General features: G+C 37.5%; 1 protein-coding gene across 3 annotated transcripts in view; it reads right to left on the bottom strand.

Moving 5' to 3' along the window:
• Positions 1–21,628, bottom strand: part of PRKCA (protein kinase C alpha) — a 191,809-nt gene that overhangs the window by 52,030 nt on the left and 118,151 nt on the right. For all 3 annotated transcript variants that reach the window (XM_087956096.1, XM_087956094.1, XM_026678784.2), the window contains exons 4-5: positions 11,712–11,823; positions 5,479–5,607 (exon numbers count right to left, since the gene is read on the bottom strand). In XM_087956096.1, coding sequence (XP_087812222.1) covers positions 5,479–5,607; positions 11,712–11,823 — 241 coding nt within the window. The remainder of the gene's footprint in view (positions 1–5,478; positions 5,608–11,711; positions 11,824–21,628) is intronic.

Here is a 21,628-nt window from a genome sequence, read left to right as displayed (position 1 = left end):
ATATTTGTTTATCAAAGATCCCTAACAGAAAGGACTCTGGTTTGAATTCGATCTGTTCTCTTGTCATTTCTTCCAGCCAATTTCCAATTTTCTGCCAATATTTTTGAGCTTCTGTACAGGACTACCACATATGGAAAAAAGTTCCCTCTTTTTTTTTTTTTTTTTTGCATTTCCAGCAATTTGGACTCATATTGGGGTGCATCTTCGCTAATCTCGAAGGAGGAAGGTGCCATCTATAAAACATTTTATAGGCGTTTTCTTTGTATGCTACCGATTTTGTAATTTTATTATTTCTACCCCAGACCTTTTCCCATTCTGTTATGGTGATGCTACGTCCTATATTCCTACTCCAGGCTATCATGTTCCCTTTTACAATTTCTTCTACTAATTCTACTTCTAATAAATAATTATAAAATTTTGTTATATTTTTTTTGCCTGATCCTAATAAAATTTTATCTAATTGCTGGAGTTTATTGTTAATTCCAAATTCTTTCTTGTCCTGTTTATATCTACTTTGAATTTGAAGATATGCCCACTGATCAATTTTTAGTCCCCGCTCTTGAAGTTCTTGCCGCGATTTCAAATTTCCTTGTGTATCCAATAGATCCTTATATTTAATCATTTTAGTGATATCCAGATTATTTGGGCGAATCATTGTCTCCATTGTTGAAATCCAAATTGGTATTTTTAAATAGTGTTTTTTCCATATTTTCTTCCAATTAGTCAATAATGAGTCTCTGATTAGGTGTCTGTGAAAATATTTCTGGCTAGTTTTCCCTACATCCCGTAAAAAAGCATACCACCCCCTTTGCAAGTCATGGCCTTCTAAGAATAATATTCTCTTATTGGTTAAATTCACCCATTCCTTCAACCATACTAAAGAGGCTGCACTATAATACAACTCCCAATTTGGAAGTGCTAGCCCTCCCTTGCTCTTCATATCCTGCATTGCCTTTAATTTTATTCTAGGTTTTTTCCCTTGCCAGATAAATTTTACAGTTATTTTATTAAGTTCTTCAAAAAAAAATTTTTTGTACTTTGATTGGGATTGTCTGAAATATATATAGGAATTTTGGAAGAATATTCATTTTAATAGCAGCAATCCTGCCTAATAATGAAAGTTGCAGCTTGCCCCATGTTTCAAAATCCTTCTTTACCTGTTGTATCAATTTATCATAATTATTTTCCTTAAGTGTCTTACAATGTGCTGTCAACCATATTCCTAAGTATTTAACTTTCTTTATCACTTGTATTCCCATAACTTCTTCTAGTTCTATTTTCTGTTTTTCTGTTAAATTTTTAGTCATTAATTTTGTTTTCTTCCTATTAATTTTAAGTCCTGCTACTGCTCCAAATTGTTCTAATTCATTCATCAATTTTTGTCCTCTTTCTATTGGTTCCTCAATGAAAAAAATCATATCATCCGCAAACGCTTGCAACTTATATTCTTCTTTCTTAACCTTTAATCCTTTTATGTCTGGGTTCTGTCTAATTAGCATTAGTAATGCTTCTAATGATAATATGAAGAGCAGGGGTGAGAGTGGGCAGTCCTGTCTGACTCCTTTTTCTATTTTTATTGGGCGGGTATATTCCCCGTTTATTATAATATTAGCCTGTTGTGTATCAAAAATGGTTGTTATAATATTTACAAATTTGGTGCCTAAATTCATATTATAAATTTTTTGGATTAAAAATTGCCAATTTAAATTATCAAAGGCCTTCTCTGCATCTAAAAACATAAGTGCAATTTGTTTTTCGGGGTGGGCTTCATAAAATTCTAAGACATCTAGTACTATTCTTAAGTTCTTCCTGATTTGTCTGGTCGGGAGAAATCCATTTTGATCTTCATATATAAGCTCATTTAACATTCTTTTTAGTCTACTTGCTATAATAGAAGTGAATATTTTGTAATCAGTATTTAACAGTGAAATCAGCCTATAATTAGGTATATATCGGGGATCCGAATCCTCCTTCAGGATCAGCGAAATCAGTGCCCCCCTCCATGAGTCCGGCATCCTGGCTGCCAATAAGATGTCATTAAAAACTTCCACCATAAGAGGTCCTATTTGTTCTGCTATTGCCTTGTACAGCTCCCCTGGAATCCCATCTAGTCCCGGGGATTTATTGTTTTTCTGGTTCTCTATTGCTGATTTCAATTCAAACCAAGTAATGTTTTTGTTTAATAATTTTTCCATTTCTTCCCCAATTGCTTTATCCTCTACTTCATCTAAATAGTTTCTTATTCTATCTTCGTTAACTTCTTCCTTTTTATATAACTCTTCAAAATACTTATGGGCAATTTCTTTTTTCTGTTCTATCTCCTGTTGTATATCCCCCTTTCCATCTATTAGCTGGTAAATCAATCTCTTTTCTTTCCTTTTTTTAGTCTATATGATAGCCATCTCCCTGGCTTATTAGCATGCTCAAAATAAGTTTGTCTAGTTGTATTCAAATTTATAATCATTCTCTCTTGTTCAATTAAATTCAGTTTATGTTGAGTTATTATTATCTGATTTTGCAATTTTGAATCCTTTGGGGTACTCTGTAATTGAGTTTCTAATTCCTTAATTTTTTGTTGTAATTTGTTTTGCTGGGCATATTTTTCCTTATTCCTCTTGGCGTTATAAGAGATTGTCATACCTCTTATTAGTGCCTTCATTGTATCCCAAATGTTTTGTTTCGTAGTTGCTCCATTATCATTTTCCTTTAAGAAATAATTTAATTCCTCCTTGAGTTTGTTGGTGTATTCTTTTTCTCTTATTAACTGAGTATTTAACGTCCATCTTTTCTTGGGTTTTTCCCTAGCCTTCCATATTATCTGAATTGGATTGTGATCTGCCCATTCATTAGGTAAAATTTCAATCCCTTTTATCTTATTTGCTATTTCCCCATTCATCCATGCCATATCAATTCGTGTCCATATTTGATGAGGATTTGAATAGAATGTAAATTGTTTTTTCTCGGGATGTGATCTTCTCCATATATCAATCAAATTTAACTCCTTCATCATTTCCATACATATCTTGGGAAGCTCTTTTCTCCCCTTTGTTCTTCCCCCCATTACTGTGATGTTTTTGATAATCAGCAATAGAATTAAAGTCTCCGATGATACAAATATTTCTTTTTCCAATCCTACTATTTTTCCATAAAGATGCTTAAAAACTCTTTTTGATCTCCGTTCAGGTAGATTACCACTAAGAGAATTGGGATGGCATTAATCCAGATCTGCAAAACCAGAGTTCTTCCCTCAGAATCCGACCATATTAAATCTGCTTTCAAATCCTCTTTAACATATACTGCAATCCCTTTCTTTTCCCCCATGTCTGCTGGTGCAGTAAATAGCTTCCGTAATTTCGGACATTCTAGGTATTTTTCATCTGTTTTCTTTATATGAGTTTCTTGTAGGCATATTATATCAGCATTTTGTTTGATTAGTTTAGCTATTATCCTTTTCCTTTTTATCTTCGAGTTTAAACCATTTATATTAATTGATAGTAGTTTCTTTTCTTCTTCCATTTAATTAATTCTGTTTCACTCTTTGTCTTGTAATGGCTCCGGTCTCTCCTTGTGCCTGAAGATGTGTCCTACTTTCTTCTCTCTCCTGACGTAGATGAGTAGGAGAGATAGTTCATCGTAGCGCCAGATGATGAGGGAAAAAGAAGGGGAAAAAATTGAGCAAATGTATACAGAAAAAAGGGAGTAAAAAAGGGGGGGAAAGGAATTTTGAAGTAAGTTTTTAGCTTTCCGTCTCTAAGTTTGAGAGCTTTCACTCCAAACGCACCGGAAGTGGGGAGGTAAAAAATGCTGAGTAGTGACTGCAATTACATGGTATCTCCACACATTCGGAAGCTTCCACTTTTACTTTTTGTCTTAGCGTTCCTAAGTTCAATTTTCCTGATTTTCTTCAGATGGAACCACCTCCTCCATTAGATCAGTATGCTCCCTAAAGGGCTGTTAAGTGGTTTATATCAGTTATATTGTTACGATGGCTTCAGGGTTTCTAAATATCACCTGTGGCGCCACACTGTCTCTGTTCCGTCAGCTCCAATCTTCTTCCATTCTCCACTTTAATAAAGTCTTTCAGAATAAAAATCAAATGAGATAGTCCAAATCCTCCACAACTTCCAGGCACCTTCCAGCCGCTAGTCTCCCAAACTTCCCTTTTTACTCGTTATTGTCCTCTCTCTCTCTTCTGTCTGCCAAGCCCTTTCACTTTCATTTTCCTTGCATCCGCTTTTTGGCCGCTTTCTTTTAGGGCTCCCGACAGACACTTGTAACAGCCTTATAAAAGTCTATGGCATTCCAATCCTCCTCGCTAATTTTCTCTGCCACACTCTTCCCCAATGATCTCACAAACTGTCACTCACTCACTTCTTTACATCAGTGGCAGTCCAGACTTCGGAGCCACCATTGATAGGAGGCTGTTTCTTGCTCGTTGGGCTCTGGAGGGCTCCTCTTCGCTGCAGGGGGGTTGCCTTCCCCACACTGCAACCCGAGTCTCCCCCACGCTGGCACGAATCTGTCCGGGACTCATGCACCCTCGCGCCAACCGCAAAAAGAGATTAACTGAAACCACAGATGGGCTTCTGCACCTCTGTTCGTCCTTGCCTTGCCACCGGAAGTCCTAGCCTTCAATTTTAACACAACCTAAATACAGTGTTTATTTTCTGCACCCTGAAAAAATAAAAGAGTGATTTTGATGTATCTTTCTATGATATTTGACACTTGAAGTAAGTTATCACACACCCCAAAGCTAAAATACCAACTTCCTTCACATTTGCCTCTTAAGATTTAGGCTCGTTGCCTGATCATCCACAATGCCATTCTCTGAATATGTTTATTTACTTATTTCTTTAATTGATATGCCGCCCATCTCACTGTCAAATGACTTTGGGCAGCTTATAACAATATCAAAGTGTGATAAAAAAAAGAATAAGAACATCAAAAGCATTAAACATTAAGAATTAAAACATTAAAATTGACCAGGAACTAGACAAAAAGGAATCAGTGTGTAAACAAGATGGAAGTGGGATCTTCTCCTAATCTAACCACCTCCACAGGCATTTGCCTATTTTGCAGCTACATCACACAGCTGACTTCTATTCAGTTTGTAATCAATTATTATTTCAAGAGATTTTTTTCCTTAGTATGATTGCATTACCAAGAAACACCATGCTGAATTAGGCTAAAAGGACATTCTGTTCCTTGATGGAAGCCCCAAAGCAGAATATGTCATTTTCCATCCTCACTTCCCAGCCATGGATGCTGGATGCGTTCTTATATGGATAGTAAGAAGCCTGTTACATCCTTCAGTTCAAAGGAATTCATAATCCTTTGTTCCAGCCAGGAGCTAAAGTTTTACTGAATATACTACATAAGGCATTTTTAATGCTTATTGCCTTAAAGCTATTCAATATACTGTAAATGAATAAAAGCATCCTTAAGCGAGATACATTACATCTAAGAAGCTTTCCTTACCTGTGACTTCCAGCTTGTCACCAGTCACTTCAACTTTCAAATAAATCCTCCCTCTTTTTTCTGTGTGATCCATTCCACAAAGACTTGGAACATTTATTACACATTGTTTGTGAACATTCATATCACAAGCTGAAAGCCAGAAAATAAATAATTTAACATCCTAAGGAGTGAAAAGGACAGACATAACTAATTGGCACTACCAGTTTCACATTGCCTGGGAAGGCATTGATCTTTCCTTTGGGCTATTAAGGAAAACCTGTCAATTTATAGTCCGCTCAAAAAAAATAAAATTCTTTCCACATTCAGTACATAAGGTAAGAAGTGTGTTTGCAGTATCTTCTCATGAATGAAAGCAAGTATCTTCTCCGTCACAGGTCAGAACAAAATAAGACAAAAACAAATCTTGAGGAAAATGATTTTGAGTTAAATTACAGCCATTTCTGCTGCAGTCTTGCAAACTGCTTTTACACAAATCATACAGCAACAAATTTGGCCAGAGTCAATGATTCCCCGACATACCAAATGTTTTGAGACAAATGTTAGTGATGCCAGTTTAGACATTAAAAAACTATATGGGTGGCATTTAGTTGAAAATAAGGAGGAAAATGTGGGGAAACATTTTATAGAAAGCAAAATGAAAATAAAAACATACTCAATAAGATAAGATCTCTTTTTCGGAATTGACCACTGGCCAATCATTAAATTCCAGTTTTTTAAAACACATTGTACAACTATCGATGACTATTTCAATGCTTTTGTTTTTGAGCATCCATTAATGCATACATAGTTGTTCCAGTAATAAAATCTAGATTATGCCTCATCAGGAAAGCTGCTCTATATCAGCAAAAGAATTATATGTTTTAGCTATTTCCTAGGAAACACGAAAATGTTTTCTGGATTGATTTTTTAAAAATCTGATTGGGGAAATAAATGACCATAACTATTTTTAATCAAAGTCTTGACATATGCTTTATTTGACAATAAAACAGCTGAATCAAAATGTTGTAAGAATTGAGACACCTAATTTTTAGTTCTTCCATATTATGGAAAAATGTATCTTTATACCTTGACATTAGAATCCCTTCAGAAATTATAGACACAGTTTTAATTCTAGAGGTAAACCTAGTTATGCAAGATTCTCATATCTAAGAGTGGAAAACAGCAACATATGTTGAAAGGCAGAAAAACTGAAAGAGTTCTTTGTCTTTCTTTCATAAGAAATGAAGCTTAAGAACGCCTGATTTTTCAAAGCCAATCACTGAGCCATGGGAATGTGGGGAGTTGAACAAGTGAAAGTCAGTGTAACACAGTGATTAAAATGCTGGGCTTCAACCACAGAAATCCAAGTTCTACTCCCCTCTCAGCAATGAAGCTCACTGACTTTCAACCCATTCACTCTTAGCTCAACCAGTTTCTTAGGCTTGATGCTCTGGTGACAGAATAAGGGAGGGCTACCATGGATGTACCTTTTGTTCTTAAGAGGGAAGACAGAATGTAGATGCAATACTAAGCAAACTAAAAAAAAACACCTCAATCCTGCCGCAAACTGTAGACCAAGCAACAATGGGCGTTAATCCCTTTTAATATAGGGTTCTCCACAGCATGCAAACATTCAAGAAGAAAGGTAGCCTGAACTGTAGCATCATATTGTATTGTTTTTAAAAAAATCCAGATAGAAAGAGGTAGCTTTGCTGGATGAAATAAATTAAAATATTTTCATTTCTTTTCTACCTTAAATGATTCAAACAATTTCTTACTACTAGTTTTGAGTTTGAACAGAAGAGATTATATGTAACTCCAGGTTGAACTGTAGAGTTTTTGGTGCTGTCTGAGCTTGGTTGTTTGCTTGCAGATGTTTCATTATCTAACTAAATAACATCAGTGCTAGAGCATGGTTTTTACTCCCTGTTTATATACAATTCCTTGCCCTGCCAGAATTGGTGGGAGTCAGAGGTGGTATTCAGAAGGTTCTGACCGGTTCTGGAGAACCAGTAGTGGAAATTTTGAGTAGTTTGGGGAACCGGCAAATACCACCTCTGACTGGAGATTTTACAGTATCCTTACCCTGCCACGCCCACCAAGCCACGCCCACAGAACCGGTAGTAAAAAAAATTGAATCCCACCACTGGTGGGAGTGTAGTTTTCTCTTTGGTAGTTTCTTGATTGGGGTATTGTTTTCTGCTTGATTGTTTGCCTGCTGTTAATCCTTGCTTATCTGGATATTGGGCACTTCTATTCTTTTCTGTTTCATTGTAACTTTTTGTTATCTCTTTTGAATGGTGTGTAAATATGGTTTATTTCTATGCATCTATTTATGGCTGATTTATGCCAAGTTTCCAGGAATTCCCTAGCGTTTATGGATTTGACTTGGTTTAGCATGCTCATAATTTCCCAGTTGAAACAGTGGCTCGGTCTGTCCATCTGTTGTGAGATGGAGTTTTCAACATGCCTTTTGACTGCTAGTTGGTGTCCATAGATGCATTCTGCTAAACTTCTACCTTTTTGTCCTATCTTCTTTACACTCTATGTTGTAAATGACTATGTTTTCTTCTTCTTAGGCTACTGGGTCTTTTGGTTTACTTAAGATGTTTTTGATGGCTTTAATTGGTTTGTATGCTCCAGTGATGTCATGTGGTTGTAATATTCTGTTGGTTTTTTCTGAGATTTTTTTTGTGTGTATGGTCAGTGTTATCCTTTTTATATCTTGTTTGGGTAGTGTTGTTGTGGGTTGAACAGTCGGACACTTTTTGATAGTTACATGGGTATCCATTTTATTGGAAGATGTTGCATAGGTGATCCATTTCCTTTTTCTGGGTTGCTGCAGTTTGTGCTCATTTGAATACTGTTCTTTTACACAGCTCCTCTTGTTGAGAGACTTGTTTAGTGTGGGTTGTTTTTCAACTTGTGTTTCTAATATCTTGCAGTTGTTTCCTCTGTTGATGAAGATATCCAGAAAGAAAAGCATCATGTTGCTTTCTTCTTCTCTGTTGAATTTTATTCCTTGGAAGATGTTGTTGATTGTTTCTTGTGTTTCTTTTTTATTATGACAAAAGTGTCATTTGCATATCAGATCCATATTTTTGGCTGTTTGTGTGGGAGTGCTGTGTGTTTCCACATACTGCTGCATTACAATCTCTTCTATAAGTCCTAAGAGTGGTGATCCTATGGATGTTCTTCTGATTTGTTCATATATCTGTCAATCAAACTGCATGTTGGTAGTGAGGCAGAGGTTGATGGATCCATGATTCTAGGTATTTTAGCTAGGTCAACTGAGTTGTGTAGTACTGCTGCGATGGATTCTTCTATTTTTAGGTCTTTGATTTTCTGGAAGTACTATAGTAGAGAATTGATAATACACTGCTCAAAAAAATAAAGGGAACACTTAAACAACACAATGTAACTCCAAGTCAATCACACTTCTGTGAAATCAAACTGTCCACTTAGGTAGCAACACTGATTGACAATCAATTTCACATGCTGTTGTGCAAATGGAATAGACAACAGGTGGAAAGCATAGGCAGTTAGCAAGACATCCCCAATAAAGGAGTGGTTCTGCAGGTGGTGACCACAGACCACTTCTCAGTTCCTATGCTTTCTGGCTGACGGTTTGGTCACTTTTGAATGCTGGCGGTGCTTTCACTCTAGTGGTAGCATGAGACGGAGTCTACAACCCACACAAGTGGCTCAGGTAGTGCAGCTCATCCAGGATGGCACATCAATGCGAGCTGTGGCAAGAAGGTTTGCTGTGTCTGTCAGTGTAGTGTCCAGAGCATGGAGGCGCTACCAGGAGACAGGCCAGTACATCAGGAAACATGGAGGAGGCCGTAGGAGGGCAACAAACCAGCATCAGGACCGCTACCTCCACCTTTGTGCAAGGAGGAGCACTGCCAGAGCCCTGCAAAATGACCTCCAGCGGGCCACAAATGTGCATGTGGCTGCTCAAACGGTCAGAAACAGACTCCATGAGGGTGGTATGAGGGCCCGACGTCCACAGGTGGGGGTTGTGCTTACAGCCCAACACTGTGCAGGACGTTTGGCATTTGCCAGAGAACATCAAGATTGGCAAATTCGCCACTGGCGCCCTGTGCTCTTCACAGATGAAAGCAGGTTCACACTGAGCACATGTGACAGACATGACAGGGTCTGGAGACGCCGTGGAGAATGTTCTGCTGCCTGCAACATCCTCCAGCATGACCGGTTTGGCAGTGGGTCAGTAATGGTGTGGGGTGGCATTTCTTTAGGGGGCCGCACAGCCCTCCATGTGCTCGCCAGAGGTAGCCTGACTGCCATTAGGTACCGAGATGAGATCCTCAGACCCCTTGTGAGACCATATGCTGGTGCGGTTGGCCCTGGGTTCCTCCTAATGCACGACAATGCTAGACCTCATGTGGCTGGAGTCTGTCAGCAGTTCCTGCAAGACGAAGGCATTGAAGCTATGGACTGGCCCGCCCGTTCCCCAGACCTGAATCCAATTGAGCGCATCTGGGACATCATGTCTCATTCCATCCACCAACGCCACGTTGCACCACAGACCGTCCAGGAGTTGGGGGATGCTTTAGTCCAGGTGTGGGAGGAGATCCATCAGGAGACCATCTGCCACCTCATCAGGAGCATGCCCAGGCATTGTAGGGAGGTCATACAGGCACGTGGAGGCCACACACACTACTGAGCCTCATTTTGACTTGTTTTAAGGACATTACATCAAAGTTGGATCACCTGTAGTGTTTTTTTCCACTTTTTTTTTCCAAATCCAGACCTCCATGGTTTACTAAATTTGATTTCCATTGATATTTTTTGTGTGATTTTGTTGTCAGCACATTCAACTACGTAATGAACCAAGTATTTAATAAGAATATTTCATTCATTCAGATCTAGGATGTCTTATTTTTGGGTTCCCTTTATTTTCTGAGCAGTGTATATTTGCAATGTAGTGGGGAATTGTAGTGTGGAGTGGACTGCAGTGTGGAAGTGATGGAATATTAACAATACCCAATCAAGGAACCGTCAGGGAGAAAACCACACCCACATCGACACTGGCAGGGCAGGTTACTGTATACAAACAGAAAGCAAAGCCTATATTTGCTTGCACTAGCTGGGTAATGAAATATCTGCAAGCAAACAACCAAGCTCAGAGAGCACCAAGGACTCCACAGGAGCAGGTTTCTAAGGAACCCCCAAAATAGCTTCCAAGCCATTTAATTAGTCATAGGTGACAGCTTGCTATTTTTACAGCTATTGAAGAGGAGTTCTATTCAAACCACATGAGGAGAAACAGCAGTTTGTGTACTTTCTGACAACAGCTGTTTTTATTCATCTCTTTGTTGCAGCTACCGTTGCGGTCCTAGTAGCAGGTTACCTTATACTTAGAATTTGACAAACTGCCTTAGGTTCTGCTGTGAAATTGTTTGTGAGGCACTGTCCCCACTCTATTGTTTCAAATTCTCTCCTTCTACTTGAAGCAGCATAAATTAATTTTGACTTTTTTTTTTTTTAAAAAAGAGCCTTTTGATAAAATTGTAATGGGATCAGTAAGCTCAGACGCCCCGGTGTGAGAGTCCTGGCTTTCACAGCATTGGGTATTAATGCTCATCTACATTCTTCTAGTTTTCCATACTTCAGCTAATTCCCTTCTGGGAATGACATAGCAAAAGAACTCACTCATGGGTCTATTATTGTATGATACTTGGGTGCGCAGCTTTTGTTGCCAGTTCCACTGGGTTGCTCCAGTGGAAATCATATGGAAATAGCCAAAATATCACACAGTTTTTGGAAATGGCCCTAATGCTTTATTTATGGGAAAGTCAATTCCCCAGAACAAAGTGGGTTCTAGTGGTGGCAATTTACAAGGGTGAATCAACCAAAAACCCCAAAAGAATAGTGAACAAGCACTATGAAGCATTTATTATGAAGCCACAAACTGCCCTTAATTTTTTTAATGCTTGGGCTTTTATTATAATATTGCAGGTCAACTGCTGATTGAATATAATGCTTCTTTCTTCCAGTAAGTTTCCATTAATATATGGCTACTGAAAAATCAACATGAGAAAAAGCTCTCCTCATTTACAGTCTTTTGCTAGATGTGCTGAAATATTCATTTCAAATGGACTGCTGCATTTGTAATTAACAGGAACTACAATAAATTTTACTGGAAAGTAGTTAGGCACAGCTCTAATGGCTTCATTGATTTTTTAAATAAAAAAATCTCTTAACACTACATGAAATAAATATCTTACTGTCACATTTCATCCCTTGGTGCAGTAGTCCATAAAGTAATGAACCACAATGGTCACAAAATGTTGGGCTCCCATACGTGTGGATTTTGAATTTATGCTTGCTTCTGGGATCCTAAAAAGAAGAGAAATGTCAGTGTCATGTTATCTGTTAATCGATGAAATTAAAGACATTAATATTGTCAAATATTTTTTTAAAGAAGAACTTTCATTTTTTAAATGAAAGTTTCTGAATTACAAATCCACATACAACTCCTTGCAGAATACATGTTGTATATCTCCATTAACAATAACTGTGTGTTACTTAAATAAATATATCAAACCCTATAATATAACAAAATTAGGTTCATTTGTTCATTTGTGTGTATTATTATAATAAAACTAAAAACAAAAAATCAGAAAACATTCTATACCTAATTATGAAGATGCTATTATCTACTCCTTTCTATTATACTAATGTACAGTATATATACTTCAGTGTGCTTCCTGCAAAGATCACTTGAACCTTAGAAAATTATTTTTTGGAACACTGTGATATTCTAGTTGAAATACAACCAAAGTTGTGGTTGCATACTTTGCATACTAAGAAACTTGAACTGGCTGAAATAGTATGGAAAACTTATACCACATTCTTATCAACAACTTCACTTAAAACTACTCCCAAGGAATTCTCGTTCCTTCAAGCAGTGCTTTCAAAGATGATGGTCTGTTTTTTGAACAATTCTGAAAGAAAGCGACAGTTGCCAAAGCTCTATGTTTTAAATCAGAAAATACTGTAATTGCACCTTCTAGCCTTTTGCTCAGGATCAGGCTTTATCCCAGAAAAATACTCCCAAGCCACAAAACCATATATTGCTCCATAATGCCTTAACGTTGAAAGCAAGGAAGCAAAAGCTTGTCACCCCTACAAGGGGATTTCCAAATTGTAGGAGTTCTCAAGAATTTAGGCAGCTGCTGAAGATGGCAAAAATTGGGAGTAACTACTGAGAGCCCTCAGATTTAACACCTAGGCATTTTACAGAGAAGAGATGGTAGGTGCTTGGTTTAGACTGTAGGTTTAATGATTGGCATTTCCAATAACACGAAGTTACACACAATGAAAAAAAGACCCTTTTCTACTTTAAGACTATGTGAGAAAGATAAATACTGTGCCCTACTTTAAGGCAGCTTCCAATGTTCCTATAATAATGCCTCTTCTTCCTTTTTATGAAGTTTGGGAAAGAAATTATCCATTTTCTCTGGGTCAAGAAGGAAATTCCTTTACAAATATTTACATGGAAGTATATTTTTAGATATTAAAAAAATCAAAGAGTTAATGCAAGTCACAAATATTAAAAAATATTGCCAGCTTTTTATAAATGCAGGAACAGCAACATCAAAAAGAGTATGTTCCAATATTATGTATGTCTGTAATTAATAAGATACAATATTAAAAAGATAATCTCATATCTGTACAAAAATAATTTTCTGCATCAAATTTGGAACTTTTGTTAGGTACAAAGTTATCTTTTTGGTCTATTGAAGTATGCACACATCCATTGCTCAATAAGGTTCTAAGAGTTATTTTTTTAATAACTACAGTAGCAAAAGAACCAGAAAATCTGAAGTAGTTTAATGAATAAAGTACATTTTTTAAGCTCCTGCCAACAATTCAACAGAGAAATTCAAGTGTTCAATAGATACTCTATGGATAGATTCTGGTATGTATCATTCACACAAAATTATTTTATGAAAAATTTCTGAAAGATAAAAAATATCCACAATGGAGAAGAATATAAAACATCCCTCTAGGGGGAGGCAGAATGACATATAAAAATATCTAATAAAAAATTAATGTTAGATCCGCCAGTTCAGCTAGCTCAGCTGTACTTCAGAGGCAAAGCTTTCATTATTTTTTATTGTGTGACTTTAAAAAATGTGATGCACATTCACCCAAACATTATACAAAGTGGCTCTCAATGATAAGATATTAGTAATTCAATAATATGAACAAAACATTTTAAATGGAACTATCTGTTGGATTTAGGCCTATCACAAACAACTGTTAAGATCAATAAAATCTATTCCAGACTACTTATATTTCCCAACAAGATTTCAATGACTATGATGTATAGTTTCAAGCTGAGAGCTCACTGAAAACTCTCAGAAGTGACAAGTATGGCACCATAAAATTTTTTTTAAAGGTTACTGATGCTTAATTAACATTTGTAATCCTGTCTGTCTGTCTGTCCCCCCCCGCCCCTCATATCTATCTTCTTTCAACTTCTTTTGGAAGCAGGAATTGGGGGGGAAAAGGAAGAATTACACAAGCTAGAAAGCCATTGCTATACAATTATTTACATTTCTGACAAAAATGCCTTTTTCAGCACTTCATCTATTTCTCCAATTCCAAAGTCAATTGCATTCTTTGGGCGGGGGTGGGGTGGGGGGGAATCAGCATTTCTTCTCAAAAAGGCTCATGAATTCCTTGTCTTTCCACTTGTTTTGACAATAGGCTATTATTCCCCAACTCTACACAAGCTTCTCATGATTTACTAACATTATCATCTTAGCCTTCTGACAAATGATGTATTAACTTCTACAATTAACTGATTCGTCATACAGGAATCATTCGGCTTCTGCAATCTACAATCCCCTTCGATCCTTGAAAATTGCCTAGCAGCATCTCTGTAGAGGGAGATGCACTTCTGAATGCATGTATAAGATATTTATTTTATTTTATTTATATTGCCGCCTATTCGCCCATGGCGACTCTTAAGGTATGGCAATAAGCATCTGGTAGCAGAGTCCAAACCTCACTATTTAGCTGCCACATCAATGTGTATTTGAATCTGAAAGTATAGAATAATACAGTGTTACATATTCTAAGTAGACTCCCTTGTCCTCAGTATGGTTCTACAGCTGGAAAACTGGAAAAAGTATGCTTCTACAGCTGTAATTGCAACCAGTAACTGACTGTCTTCTGCATTGTGGTCACGTTGCAGACAGATGAATTACAAATAGCTATTTAGAAACTATGATTTTGAAACATTACTGGGAAATAACCAGAGATATGTGGCAATGCATTTCTACCAGTAACTTTTTTTTTACAAATTGGCCTCAGCATATGAACATGTTGGTAAGACTGGTTAAGTAACATAAAGTAATGCTAAAAAGCCTCTTCACTAACAGCACTGAGGTGTTGAAAAGTTTACTCATTTCATTTTGATGCCTGGATTAAACTGCCTTCTAAAGAAAATAATTAATGTCTCCTACTACAATTCCCTATGGCGTACATAAAAGAACTAGTGAGCCTAAAGTTTTTTCACTACCCAAATTCTTAATAAAAGGACTGCTGTGAGCCAAGGAACCTAGATCTGTGTTGCCTCAAATTGTCAGTGTTGATACTTCTGCAGCGGTCCACAGATATTTATTTCAGAATTGCCTAAAAGATTGGGGATTAGTCCTAAGGTGCCAAATGATGCTACTGGGAAAAAGTTACTTGTGTAATTAGGAAATTCTGAAAGAGCCACTCCGCTTAAAAGGTTGGAAAGAAAAAATGGTAACATAGCCAATAATAATCTTGCCCTAAATAATTTCCAGGATAAATGCTGGGAAACTATAGAAAGTTTATCCTTAGAAGCCATATTCCATAGATGAAGATGGGGATAATTACATTATACTTAATGTAACATGTATTTTGTAAATATACAGTAGAAGACATTTTAAAAAACACTTGCCAATTACAAAACAACAGTAGCAATGAATACTGTATTAGAAATAAGTTTTCGATGCCTAAGATAACTGTTCTTCAATAAGATTAAATACATTTGATATTTGCAAGATTCTGTTTTAGATTATGTCTGCAGAGATTATTTATATGAAGGCAACATTCATGAAGACAAATAACAAATCTTAAACACTATAATTTTTGTGAAACATTAAAATCAGGCTGAATTACGGATACTAAAATCCAGACTTTCAAATTGTATACACACTAGAATATGATATTTAAATAGACAGAGTATTTTGCCTCATCTCTGTATGTAATACACAGATACTGAACTGACCACTTAGCATTTCATGAGATGATGCCATTAAAAATAACTTTCAAATTTTTACACAATTAGCAGAATAAGAAGTTAATGATCAAAAACATTAGGCCAATTCTCCCTATAAAAGGGGGATATATATGGATTTCCAATACACAACACCACGTATTAAGATCTCTATTCAATGCTGTGGCATATGGCCTCTGAGTCATAGGTTGTGGCATCTGGGTGTGATTGTGTGTTAGTGAGGGACAGAGAGGGAGGGAGGGAGGGAGAGAGAGAGAAAACAAAAACAAAAGGCAAGAGAGAAAAAATATTTAAAGGCTCTTATTCTAAAGACTTTGAAAAATATTTTTTTCTATCATTATATGGTGACAATTACTACTGGGGTGCAGTGGAGTCTTCGTGGAAGTAGGAAATAATTCCGTCCAAATGGATGCTGTTGCCACTATTCAGTGTGTAAGCCAGGGCTTTTGCGATGTACCCAGAAGTTGGCAGTACAAGATAAGCAACTTTAGAAGGGAATTAATTACTGAAGATCAATAAGTGCTATGAAAGCCAGGGATGACATGAAGAACTCATCTGAATCTCCATTTATACCCATGAACTTAACTCAATAGATTTCCATCGTCCCCTCTGCAGACCCCATCATTCCATTTTGAATTCAAAACCTACTTCACTGTAATGCTGTAGGAGGTAATTGCTCTTTGAGCAATGTTTGCTCATGCTGAAAAAAAAAAATAGTCCTGCCATCTTTAAATACCCTTTTCCTTGCAGTTACTACATTTTCCTCCCTTTACCGTCAAAACTCTATAGGCATATGGGCAACATTTCTTCTTTATACTGTAAATTTCTTTTATTTCCTATTCTGCCCCTACTTGACCCATTACGTTCAAACTATCCCTGCAATTTCTTTGTTACCTCATCTCCCCTGCACTGACACTCTGCGACCAGTTCCCTTGTCATCGATCCATGTTAACTTCTCTGTTTATTAAGCCTCTCCCCCAATCATCCTTCTTCTGCTTCATACTAGTTCTTTAATTACCAGCCCTTTTTATAATGCTACGCCTTGGACTATCTTTCTAGTTATACATACAGATTTTTAAAAAATCTCTTATTAGCCAACAGTGTCCTTTCTAATGGACAGTCAATATACATCTCTGGATAAGATCAATATCATATTTTTTATCAAATCAGCCATTCTTCCCAGGAGCACTGATCCTTAGATTAAGCTTGAGTGAGATCAAGCTTAATTTTTTTTTTTTTGCTTTAAAAGCTAAGATATTTGCACTGAAGTGTCTAAAATTCTATACTAAGAAAAGCTATTTGACCTTTTGCACGTCTCATTTTGTTTCAGCCATCTGCGTGGTTAAGAAACAATGCAGAACATGAATTCCCCACTTCTTCATACAATGCTGAAATCTGTCATTCATTTACAAAATAACTTTAAAGTGCTTAGTTAATTGCAAATCTTCGGATTTCACTTTAACAATAACTGGCATGTTTATGAATAGACAGTATATGATATGCAAACATATTACTATATGATTATGGTATTTTATTTAGAATAGAATGGAATGGAATGGAATGGAATAGAATGGAATAGAACAGAACAGAACAGAACAGAACAGAACAGAACAGAACAGAACAGAACAGAACAGAATAGAATAGAATAGAATAGAATAACAGAGTTGGAAGGGACTTTGGAGGTCTTCTACTTCAACCCCCAGCTTAGGCAGGAAACCCTATACCATTTCAGACAAACCATTTAGTTTCAAACAATGTTGAATGCAAAAACTTCTCTTAACGCTGATTTGAAGAGCTGCAGGGGTGGGATTCTACCAGTTCGCACCTATTTGCTAGAACCGGTTGTTAACATTCTAAGCAGTTCAGAGAACCAGTTGTTAGAAGAAATTACTGGCCTAATCCTGTAAGGAAGGCAGGAAGGAAACATTCTGGTGTTGCTTACAGAAACTATATCTCTGTTAACCCTTATTACATTCTTGGCAGGACTAGACTTTCTGTCTCAGGAACTTCTCTGGAGTTTTTTTTCCCCTCCTTTGCTGGTACTTTGCTTGTGTGGAGTGACCATTGAAAAGTGACTTATGACTGTTTTTCACACTTACGACTGTTGCAGCATCCCCACAGTCACGAGAGGCCAGGCGAGGAGATGCGTGCCTCAATGTGAGTGATGTTGAGTTGGCCACGGCCAGCCAGTCACATGACCACCAAGCCACACTCACCAACTAAGCCACACCCACAGAACCAGTTGTTAAAAAATTTGAATCCCACCCCTGAAGAGCTTTATAAATTGAATTACTGCCTAATACTGAATTGTTTTTCCTTTGCAAAATAGCCACTCAAAAAAGGTTTAGAAGTCCAATATCTGCTCTCACACACATTTTATACCTGCAAGTAATGTTTAATCTGCCACAAACTCAGTGAGCAATGCTTTTTCGATAATGCAAGTTTTTTTTATCCTGCTTTTACTATTTTTATAAATAAGGTGGCAAACAATAAATTTTCTTTCCTCCTATTTTTTTCCTGAGGTGGATTGGACTGAGAGAGAGTGAATGGCCCAAAATCACCCAGCCAGCTTTCAGGCAGAACTAGAATACACAGCCTCCTAGTTTCTGGCCTATTGTTTTAACCACTAGACCAGGGCTCTGCAACATTAAACACTCAAAGAGCCATTTGACCAGTTTCCCACAGAAAAAAAAATCACCAGGAGCCACAAAACCTGGCTGGGCGTGGCCAACTCAATGCCACTCACTCCCACCTAGTCACATGATCTCCTAGCTATGCCTACCCAGCGGTCATTAGGGCAGAGAACCAGGAACCACAAAACCCTTCCCTCTCTCCCTTCCCCCCTCTCTCTGTATCTCTCTATGTCCCTCTCCCCGCCATCTCCCCACTCTCTCTGTATCTCTCTCCCCCACTCTCTACGTCTCTCTTGCCCCCCTCCCTATCTTCCCCCCGCTCTGTATCTCTCTGTCTTTCACTTTCCCCATCCCTCTGTATCTCCCCCCTCTCTCTGTATCTCTCTCTCCCTCTCTCTCCTCTCTGTATCTCTCTGTGCGTCTCTCTCCTTCTCTCTCTCTCTGTATCTATCTCTCTCTCCCTCTCCCTATCTTCCTCTCTCCCTCCCCCTCTGTGTGTGTCTCTCGCTCTATGTCTCTCTCCCCCCCCTCTCTCTGTGTGTCCATCTCTCTCTCTCTCTGTGTGTGTGTGTGTGTATCTCTCTCTAGTTTTATTAATATTTCATTAATTTCTTTGATTTTCAAATTGTCATTGCATCCATGACAGATGGAAACGTTTCAGTTGAAGAGCTGGGATTTAACTTTCCAAAAATCGAGACTTTACACTCATTCGCTTGTTGTTTCTTCACTTGAGGCCTGCGAGAACCTTCACTGCAACATAATACAATCTTGAAGTTGTTGTTGTTTTTAACCACAAATTAAAGGGACACCTATGGGATCATTGCTTTCGGAGCTTATAGCAGAGGTTGTCATGCAACATCTAGAAGCCATAACACTTCTACAAAAACAACCAAAACTATGTAAATGCCACCTTCACCATAATTAAAGAAGGACCAATTGGAGAACACCCACAGAACCATCAATAACATTTTTTAAAGGAATCCGGTTTACCAGAGAAGAACAGAACAAAAACTTGCTACCCTTCCTGGACATCCTGATTAGCAGAGACCACAATTGCAAACTAGAAACACAATCTACAGAAAAACCACCCATAGTAACCAGGCGCTCCACTATCTCTTCACCAGCAATCAGCATAGATTAACTCCAAGGTTAACATTAAAGCAACAGTCAAGTAAACTGCACCCCAATCAAGAAACTGCCAAAGAACCAACAATAAACAGCTCAACCAAAGAATCTCTAAGACCATCCCCACCAACACAGACAGGGCAAGCCACCAGCATATAAACTGACAACAAACAGCACTCCTTACTAGTACTGATGATGTTACCTTGTTTGGGTAATGAAACGTCTACAAGAAAACAAGCAAGCTCAGAGAGCACCAAGGACCCCCCACCTTGCACACTCGCTATCAGTTACCAAGCCATGTTTGAGGTTCTGGTTAAGACCTACGAAGCCCTAAATAACTTGGGACTTGAATATCTGCACGATTGCCTTCATGGTTATATACCTTTGTCAATCACTCATAAGGGGAGGTTGAAGTATGTATTCCAAGAGTTACTCCCAAAGCCTCACAGCTGGGTCTTCTCTGTGGTGGTGCCATGCTCAACACTCTCTTCTCTAAATTTGCAGAGGTTTTTACTATGAGAACCTTTAAATGCTTACTTTTAATGCAGCATTTATTACTATTATATTACTGCTTTTCTGCAGCAAACATACCTTTTCTCCTCATATTTTCCCCATAACGACAATCCTGTGAGGTACGTGATCAGCCCCAAATCATCCAGCTAGTTTTCACTAGTTTTAGGTGGAACTAGAATTCACAGCCTCCTGGTTTCTAACTTGATGCTTTAATCATCAGACCAAACAGATTCTCTCTCTCTTATATCCTTCTCTTTTTTATAACAGAAAACTGTTAGAATTATTTTTTCTAACCTTAGAAGCTCTAACATAAATATCGCTTTATTGTGTTGAGTCATTTTAAACATTAGCTCTGCAGATATTAGGGTGCATTATTAGACAACATTCTGTTGACCCTATTTATTAAATAAAAGGAAGAAATTTATTGCAGCGTTCTTTCTGCCTATTTTTTCTAATCAGCAGGAACATGTTCAGTTCATATGGGAACATAATTTTCCAATACTATTTTAAAACAAAAGGAAGGAAGTGCTTACTAACAGGTTGATCTAGGAAACTTTCAGTCTGTTAACTGATAATTAGACTGGCACATATTCTTTAATCCTTTCCCTTTTCAGCTGTATCTCCACCGCCCTTCAAAAAAGCCCAGCTAGGTTATCCTCCCAGAATTAATCTTCTAGGAATCTATTCTACAAATGAATTCCCAATGTTCAAATAGAAAGATAATTATTCATCTTTTACTCCTCTGAAAATCAATTTGACCGCTGAATTACTATGGTCCACTCTAGACAACAGAAATTCAAATTAAGGTTGATGGATTCTAATTATGATGAGAAGAGCATGAACCATCTTCCCCGCTTTCAGAGAGAAATGATACAGAAATATAGCCAGTTGTCTCATGAATGGCCATTACAAATTGTGTCTGAGTTCAAGTTAGGTCTCAGAGCCAATGATTTTAGAACACATTTTCTCAGCATATGTTTAATATTGCTTTTCCCAATCTGTTGTTGTTCAGTTATGTCTGGGCTACAATTCTGAGAACTAGTAACATCCCAGAAAGTTCTAGATTATAATAGTCTAGTTTTAAATATCCAGGACACATTATTACTGAAAAGATTGATTATCATGGTTTTGCACACATTTAGTCCTATTTCCGAATTTTTGCATCCATCCATCCATCTATCCAACACAATCTTTCCTGACTTGTGGATCACAATTTCCAGAATTCCTTAACTAGCACAGCCATTGCTGAGTTTCTGAGATCAAAACCCATATAGCTCAAAATTACCCAAGTTAGGAAACTCTGCCTTTCCATCACATTTCAGGTATTCTCAAAGAAGCTGCAAGCTCAAAGAATTTAATGGTATTCAGATCCAGTGGGATTCAGCCAGAGTTTTCATGTCAGATATTTTCCAGGCTGTTTTGTAAACTGAAGAAATAAAAAACCAAACGTAAGGATTGGTGATGGGAGTTATTCCCAGACTCGTATCATTTAAAGAGGGGAAGCCTGGTTTACACCCTGTCTGGTGTCTCGGCCCAAACAACTTCTTTAGCTCCCTGAAAACAAATTCCAGCCACGTTATTTAAAAATGCC

The sequence above is a fragment of the Notechis scutatus genome, chromosome 2 (genome assembly GCF_049901735.1).
Source record: "Notechis scutatus isolate UNSWTSFEM ecotype Mainland chromosome 2, rNotScu1.2, whole genome shotgun sequence".
NCBI classification, from domain to species: domain Eukaryota; kingdom Metazoa; phylum Chordata; class Lepidosauria; order Squamata; family Elapidae; genus Notechis; species Notechis scutatus.
This window is presented reverse-complemented; position numbering and strand designations above follow the sequence as displayed.